The following is an 8,908-nucleotide window of genomic DNA, read 5'->3' as shown; positions in this document are numbered from 1 at the left end:
ACCCCTCATATTTTTAAGTTGGTATCCTAACAGGTTTCATCATAAATTCAAATAGTTGCAATGGACGTAAATTCTTGCAAATTATAAATACTGACATTTTAAGATAAAACTGTTAAATCATTGCAACTTTTCAAGATAAAGAATTTTAAAAACTGTTAAATCACTCCTTATAATGTATCCAAGAGAATCTACATAACTGAATAACCACCATTATCCATTAAAACATACACTAATGAGCTCTTCAACATTGTTCTTTTATTATCTCTAACATATTTAGATTGTACTCTAACAAAAAATGTTATTCAAATGTAATACTTTGATGTCTGAACAACCTTTTATTGATCACTTCTTGGCAATAAAAATACGACATGTAGTAAACTTTAAAAAAATTTCCTGTAACTTTATGGCTCTACGCTGGAATTCTTCTGAAGTGAGTAATCATCACAATAATCTTTAGTATATAATGGATCAAAATGACACAATTACAAATATCGATAATACATAGTTATAAAAGGTGAAATTCTATTGGGAACACATCTCTTAGACAGATGGGGCTGACCCACCAATTAATTCATTTATCTGGATGAATACTTCCTACTGGTGGATTAACAGGGTTCAGTTTCAATTCTGTTGTTTTCACAGATACAAGTGCTGAGAAATGGTTTTACATAAACAAATAGGTGAGAATGCTAGTAGTTTTGTTGTAAGACTGTCAATCAATCGTTTGGTTTCTTTCTGAGTTGCATGCCAAAAACCAAATAGTGTTCCTTCATCAGCTGACAATTCAATAGGGCCACCATTAATTTTGTTGAAAGCAAAGAACTGGAAACCATCTGACTTGAAAAGAATTTGTTATCCTGTTATTAGAGTCATCCACTTTCTCTAGTGACTTTTAATTATACTAATTACTCTCAGAGGCATTTAGGCAGGGTTGAGAAATTCAAGATATTATTTTCAATACATCTTTAGCATCACAATATCACGGTAATTTAAGTATATTTCAGTTGTAGCTATTTAGCTCACTTTATTGTAAATAATAATTATGCTAATTAGCAACGATAGTATGTTTAACCAATTAATCGTCAGATTAACTTTCGGTCAGAATAATTGACTTCACTTTTTAAGTCAAAGAAACGTACAGGTGTCCCAGTCACCATATTTCACTTCTGAATTCCAAGAGAGAAATGGCATTGCGCCTTACTGATGCAAATTTGTACCCTAAAGTAAGACGCTTTCATTTCAGGTACGTCTAACCCACGCTATCCTTGCTTTGTTCCAGGGCACTCTTGCAGGGAAAATGCCGCCTCTGACTACACTTGGGGTGGTTGAGACGAGATTTTCAAATGAAAATTCTCAACGCTACCGTCCACTCTCTCATACGCTTGAATTCCGAACACCCCAATACTGGCCAAAAGACTCCATTTCTAATGCCTGGTCTCGCTTTTGAGTTAGCTGTAATTCAGAGGCACGATTTTTAGAGACTGGGAAATCGGCTGCTGTCGCGTCCTTCCAAGCCACCTCAGGCGGGAGCCGCGGCCCACTCAGTCCGGTCCCAGCCCCGACTACCTGTCGCCTTGTTGGGGGAAGGAGGGCAGATACTGCAGCCCAGTCAAGTTAAGCCGCTGACCCAGGGGATGGAACTGCGGCTCTGGAGATTAGAAAGCCGAGAACTTCGCCGCGTTCACGGGCCGAGGAGGAAAGCCAGAACCCTAGACCGGAACCCAGCGTTAAGAGGTGGAGGAAGAATGTTGATGCAACACAGCTCAGCAGGGCTGGGAACTTGGCGTCTGGGTCCCCGCCCTCTTTGGGCCGGAAATGAGGAAGGTGGGGCTGGGGGATTTTTCTATAGAAACTAGGAGGGACTGGGTAGAGTCTGCAAAGGGAAGAGTGTGTCTGTGACACTGCCAGCAGCGCGCAGAGGGAGGGATGGGGGCGGGTATCGGAATAGGGGCCCTCGGAAAGAACGGATATCGCTGTGACACCGCGGGGACGCTCTGAGGGGACGAGTGTCGGTGTGGCACCGGTGCACGCTGAAGGAGCCGGCGGAACCGGGTGGCCATGGGGATGTGGGCATCGCTGGACGCTTTGTGGGAGATGCCGGCCGAGAAGCGTATCTTCGGGGCCGTGCTGCTCTTCTCCTGGACAGTGTATCTTTGGGAGACCTTCCTAGCACAGCGGCAGGTGAGCCTAGACAGGGTCCAACCTGACCCCCACACCCGGCCAGCCCTGGACTAGCCTTGACTTCGACCCTGAGACTCTTGATTGCTCCAGTCCCTGCGCCAGTCTTGTCTCTGTGGTCCCTGCTGAGTCTTGTAACTTGGCCCGATGGCGGGCTGTGGCTTTGGGGGGGATCTTGGTGCGTCAAGGAAGTTTTCTGTAACGTTATCATGGGACCTAATCCCGTTAGGGCCTGGAGGAAGGCTTGGGCTCTCGTGCCCTCCCTGCAGCTTCCTTGGGATCCTTGGGCCCAGACTTGGCCTCCTTTATCTTTGGAATAAGCCTTCAAAAGGATTTAGACACCCAACTTCCTCATGATATTTATGTAATCGTGCCTAACCATAGGATTTTGCAGTCCTTCCAAGAACTTGCGCCCTTAAAGTGCATATATTATTTCTGCTGGAAAAAAAAAAAAAACCTTATCGGGCTGGGCGCAGTATCTCATGCCTGTAATCCCAGCACTTTGGGATTACAAAGTGCTGGGAGGCCGCGAGGCAGGCGGATCACCTGAGGTCAGGAGCTCGAGACCAGCCTGAGCAACGTGGCGAAAACCCCTCTCTACTAAAAATAGAAAAATTAGCCGGGTGTGGTGGCGTGCACCTGTAGTCCCAGCTACTTGGGAAGCTGAGGCAGGAGAATCGCTTGAGCTGAAATTGCACTACTGCACTCCAACCTGGGTGACAAGAGTGAAACTGGGTCTCAAAAAAAATTAAATTAAATTAAAAAATATATATATTTCTCGTTTTTCATAAAATCATCATTTTAGTTTAAAGTATTAAAATGGTAAAATAGAAAGTGAAAGTTAACAATTTACCTGAGATAACCATGAATTAGAGATCTGAACTTTTATTTGTTTATTTTTAATCTTTATTTGTTTATTTCATTTTAGACGGAGTCTAGCTCTGTCGCCAGGCTGGAGTACAGTGGCGCGATCTCGGCTCACTGCAACCTCCGGCTCCCGGGTTCAAGTGATTCTCCTGTCAGCATCCCGAGTAGCTGGCATTACAGGCACGTGCCACCATGCCCAGCTAATTTTTGTATTTTTAGTAGAGATGGGGTTTCACCATCTTGGCCAGAATAGAATATTTATTTATTTTATTCAGAGACAGGGGCTCACTCTGCCACCCAGGCTGAAGAGCAATAGCGTCATCATAGCTCACGGCAGCCTCGAACTCCTGGGCTCAAATGACCCCTCCACCTCCACCTCAGCCTTCTGAGTAGCTAGGACCACAGGGACGGCTCACTGTGCCCGGCTAATTTTTTGATTGTTTTGTGGAGATGTTGCCCGGGCTGGTGTGGAGTTCCTGGACTCAAGTCATCCTGCTGCCTCGACCTCCCAAAGGGCTGGGATTACAGGCGTGAGCCACCGTGCTCTACCTGCCCTCAGCTTTTACTGGCACACAACAATATATAGGGAAAACATGTTGTAGTGGCCCATTATTTTGTTTGGTATCCATTCTCTGTATTTCATTTCCTGGACTGAAATTACCCTTACCTTTTAGAATTTAGTATAATGAGAAAGTTGATCTTTCTTCTAAAGAGATAGAGTCTCTGTCACCCAGGGTGTAGTGCTGTGGCACAATATGGGCTTACTGCAACCTCTGCCTCCCAGGCTCAGGTGATCCTCCCACCTCAGCCTCCCAAGTAGCTAGAACCACAGATGCACACCACCACACTCTGCTAATTTTTGTATTTTTTGTTGAGACGGGATTTCACCACATTGCTCAGACCAGTCTCGAAATCCTGGGCTCGAGGAATCCTGCCCGTGCCTTCCAAAGTGCTGGAATTACAGGCGTGACCCAGCGTGCCTGACTGAAAGTTGGTCTTTTCTCACAGACCTGATATGTTTCCATCTGGTGCTCCTCAAGTTTCTGGCATTTAGGACCAAATTTAATGAGCAGCCTCAGTATCTGTTCATACTCACGATTAGCATGTGTGCTTCTCCTTTCCATGAATTTGTTTTCCATATTATAGGAGGTATGTAATACCCAGAATGAGTAGTACGTGTTACAAAGTTGTGATGTTACAACTTTGGTTTACATATACAAACTGAAGTGTGGTGACAACCCTGATTATATTTTTACCAGTCAGCTAACCTCAGGTTCTCTTGTTCTGCTTTTATTTTCCTGCATCAGTCGTTTCAGTGGTTAATGTACTTGATCAAGTGCAATATTTGTGTAGGTATAAAGCAAATTCAACAGAAATAAGTGGCAAGCCATAAACCATTCAATGTTTGATCACAAATGACTATTATAATAATCGACTGTTTCACTAAAGTGTTTTCTTTAAAATATTTCAGAGAAGAATATATAAAACAACAACTCATGTACCACCAGAATTAGGACAGATCATGGATTCTGAAACATTTGAGAAATCTCGACTGTATCAACTGGATAAAAGCACTTTCAGCTTTTGGTCAGGACTCTATTCAGAGATTGAAGGCACTGTGAGTAATTTACTTCTTGGAGAGACAGTCTGTCAAATTGTTTAATACTTCATAATGGTTGTTTTCATTTTCATATTTTTGTAACACAAAAGAGGGGGCCACACTTACAAGTCCCAGCATGCTTTCTTAACCTTTGTTATTGGTAGTAATGGCTGTGGAGCAAAAAAGACAGAAACATAACTGCTTAGTCAGTTTAAAACTACAGAATATGGGAACTATTACCCTGAAGCCAGGTAGAAAAAAGATCCTCTTCCATTAGGATCCAGCTGAGATGTCATGTCTTCTAAGAAACCAATTGAAACTCCCTGCCTGATGCATGTGGGTAGGGTAGCATCCTATCATTATTCCTGTCAGACTACTTATCGCATTATGTTGAATTTGCCTGGATTTTTTTTTTTTTTTTTTTTCCGGCACAGTCTCACTCTGTCACCCAGGCTGAAGTACAGTAGCGTGATCTTGGCTCACTGCAACCTCTGCTTCCCAGGCGCAAATGATCCTCCCATCTCAGCCTCTGGAGTAGCTGGGACTACAGTTGCATGCCACCACACCCTCTCAAAAGTTCTGGGATTACAGGCATGAGCCACTGTGCCTGGCCTGATTTGACTGTTTAATTGGCAGACTGGTAGTTCCTTAAAGAAATAGTACTTTAAGGTCTTGTTCATCATTTTATACCTAGTGCCTGGCATATAATCAGCATATAGTTCCTATTTACTGAATGAAATAATGTGGGGTTTCTTTTTGTTGTTGCTTTTTTGTATTGTTTTGTTTTGTTTTGTTTTTGTTTTTGTCTTGCTCTGTTACCCAGACTGGAGTGCAGTGGCACGATCTTGGCTCACTGCAACCTCCGCTTTCTGGGTTCAAGTGATTCTCCTTCCTTAGCCTCCTGAGTAGCTGGGACTACAGGCATGTGCCACCACGCCTGGCTAATTTTTTTGTATTTTTAGTAGAGATGGAGTTTCACCGTGTTAGCCAGGATGATCTCAATCTCCTGACCTTGTGATCTGCCTGCCTCGTCCTCCCAAAGTGCTGGGATTACAGGCATGAGCCACTGTGCCCTGCCACTTTTGTTATTTTTATCATCCTGATCATCATCATCATCATTTCTCTAGAACTTTTAGATCCACTAGTACCACTAAGAGAAAGAGTCCTAAATTTAAAAGAATTATGATCAGATACCATCATTGTTTCATGAGTTAAAGAAACTGGCTTTATGTAGCTGTGTTAAATGACAGAATTGTCTAGCTCATCACAAAATTTTTCTTAACAAGTATGGAATAATAAGACTAGTGTGGTTAGATCCAAATTATTAGAAACTGTGCTTATTTCTCCAAGGTGATGGAAAATGGCAATGCTTCTAGAAGAGTTAAATTTTGGTATTTAGAAAAATTAATAAATGATTTGGAAAACAAAATCTCATTGGCTTTGGGGATACACAACTATTGCTGTTAAGTAATCTTTTCAATAATGACTTGGCTTTAGTTCATTTATCTGAGCATTTCTTCTGTTAGGGACAGGTCACAAGTAGGAAATCATCCTTCAGAGACAGATGGAAGTAGAAGTGGTTAATTTAGACACTATTCTTTCTTTTTTTTTTTTAATAGATAAAAGAGAGTTTACTTATGTATTTATTTAATGGCCTTGGTCCAAAAAAGACTAATGGGAGCTCAAAAAAGAATTATAGTAACTTTAAAAAATACATTAAGCATATCCAAGATCTTAAATGTATTATTCTCCCCAAAAGCTAGCTGCTTCCAAACTTGATTTAATATTTTGCATGTTTTCCCTCCATTGCTTGGTAAGTGTATTTGCCTCTCCTTTCTGCAATCGATGTCTGACAGCTGAGTTTTGCTGTTTTGTCAACTGACATTTCCCCTTCTGTTTCACCAGTTCCAGAGGAATTGTTTTTTTTTTTTTTTTTTTTTTTTTTTTTTTTGAGACGGAGTCTCGCTCTGTCGCCCAGGCTGGAGTGCAGTGGCCGGATCTCAGCTCACTGCAAGCTCGGCCTCCCGGATTTCCGCCATTCTCCTGCCTGAGCCTCCCGAGTAGCCAGGACTACAGGTGCCCGCCACCTCGCCCGGCTAGTTTTTTGTAATTTTTAGTAGAGAGGGGGTTTCACCGTGTTAGCCAGGATGGTCTCGATCTCCTGACCTCGTGATCCGCCCGTCTCAGCCTCCCAAAGTGCTGGGATTACAGGCTTGAGCCACCGCGCCCGGCCTCCAGAGGAATTGCTGAACAGCTTACAACACTGCCTGAAGAAGTAATACTCAGAGTTCTTGTTCTATACTGATTAATAGCTCCCATATTTTTCTTCATCTCCGAAAGGTCTGAATTCTCTGTTTAATGATGACAAGGCAATTAGATGAGATAGACACTATTGTCTTTCTGATGTTTGCTTCTTGGAAGTCCTTTGACTTTACCCTCTACAGGGCCATAGTAAAATGATAGGAAAAGCATTTTCAATCTCCTTGGTTGTCCCTGGTAAATAGTGCCAGGAAAGATAGACAGTAGCTTGGTAATTATGGTTGGTGACTGTTTGTTCTAGGAGATAACAGAAATAGGGAGAATATGTATATAAAGTGAGAGCTTTGTAATGTACTGTGGCTCAAACTAGAAAGAGTACTGACGGGCTAAGGTTGGGAACAGTAATAGTCGTCATGATTTTCACTTCATACATAGTTTTTATATTTATTGTTTGATGTTTACAACAGTGAAGTAGAAAGGATAGGCATTATTATTCCCTTTTTATGGCTGAGGAAGCAAAGACTTGGATAAATTAAAGGGCTTGCATGTTTAATGGTCAGGGGACATGCTAATAAGTAGGATAACTGGGTTTCAAACTCTGTTCTTCTGAGTCTTTAAAATGACATTGAAGAAACCATTCTTGAAACTCTGAAGACTGCAACATGAATGTGCTAAATTTATCTCTGGGGATTTTGTGGCTGTATTTACGCTTGGCAGGAAGAGTATTTTGGGTAACTTTGAAACCTTGTTTTGTTTGGAAACAAGTTCATTAATTTCTATTTGATTAAAATTAGTAGGTTTGTATGTTTTGATCACAGAGATCAAGTGAGAAGATTAGTTTCGACTTTTTTTTTTTTTTGCCATAGTACTTTCTACCTGATGGGACCTAAATAGAGTCCTTGTGTGGCCAGTTATGGTTGCCACTGTTCACATAAATATGACATTGCATCCAGACAGAAAATGTCCAGCCTCTCTGAGACACTTTCTCTGATATTTCACAGATATTAATAAAGGGCCCACTGAAGAAATGGAGTGGTGGGGGAGCAGAGTAGGGCAGAGTTGAAAAGTTTAAATTGTTGCTTCTGTAATTTTTGCATGTTTCTGTGTGAGCAGTTTCACCTTCTTGAGCCTAAGTTTTCTCATCCTTAAAATGAGAAGTGGGCTGGGTACGGTGGCTCATGCCTGTATTCCCAGCACTTTGAGAGGCCAAGGTGGGGCGGATCACCTGAGGTCAGGAGTTTGAGACCAGCCTGGCCAACATGGCGAAACCCTGTCTCTACTAAAAATACAAAAATTAGCCTGGCTTTTTGGCACGTGCCTGTAATCCCAGCTACTCAGCAGGCTGAGACATGAGAATTGCTTGAACCCAGGAGGTGGAGGTTGCAGTGAGCTGAGATTGCACCATTGTACTCCAGCGTGGGTGACAGAGCGAGACTCCATCTAAAAAATAAATGAAAATAAAATGAGAAGTGTGTGGATGTTAAGCCATACCTTGTATGGTTTGTGGCAAGGACTAAGCGAGTGAGGTAATGTAAATGAAGCTCAATGCATAGGAATTACTTAGTCATTGGGTTTCTTTGGACAAGTTACTTTAACCTCTCAGTTAAAGTAACCTTTCAGTTCAAGAGTTTCAGTTGCCTCATCTATTAAATAGAGATGATTATACCCTTTTCCCTGCCTGCTTTTCAAGACTGTAGTAGTGAAGCCAGGCATGATGACTCAATCCTGTAATCATAGCACTTTGAGAGGCTCAGGTGGGAGGATCACTTGAGCCCAGGAGTTGGAGACCAGCCTGGGAAACATAGTGATACCCCATCTCTGCAAAAAAATTTTTTTAAAAATCAGCTGAGTGTGGTGATGTGCACCTGCAGTTCCAGCTCCCTGGAGGCTGAGGTGGGAGGGTTGCTGGAGCCCAGGAGGTCGAGGCTGCAGTGAGCTGTGATCACACCACTGTACCCCCACCTGGTGACAGAGTAAGATCCTGTCTCAAAAAAAAAAAAAAAA

At 42.4% G+C, this 8,908-nt stretch overlaps 1 protein-coding gene across 1 annotated transcript in view; it reads left to right on the top strand.

Annotated features, from left to right (window-relative positions):
* The first annotated feature begins 1,838 nt into the window (after nt 1-1,838).
* The window catches only part of ZMPSTE24 (zinc metallopeptidase STE24), a 50,049-nt gene continuing 42,979 nt past the window's right edge, over nt 1,839-8,908 (top strand). The window contains exons 1-2 of the mRNA XM_011955214.1: nt 1,839-2,181; nt 4,517-4,663. Coding sequence (XP_011810604.1) covers nt 2,059-2,181; nt 4,517-4,663 — 270 coding nt within the window. The 5' untranslated portion in view covers nt 1,839-2,058. The remainder of the gene's footprint in view (nt 2,182-4,516; nt 4,664-8,908) is intronic.

The sequence above is a fragment of the Colobus angolensis genome, unplaced genomic scaffold (assembly GCF_000951035.1).
Source record: "Colobus angolensis palliatus isolate OR3802 unplaced genomic scaffold, Cang.pa_1.0 Scaffold399, whole genome shotgun sequence".
Classification (NCBI taxonomy): Eukaryota; Metazoa; Chordata; class Mammalia; order Primates; family Cercopithecidae; genus Colobus; species Colobus angolensis.
The sequence above is the reverse complement of the archived record's forward strand: the minus strand, read 5'-3'. Positions and strand labels throughout refer to the sequence as shown.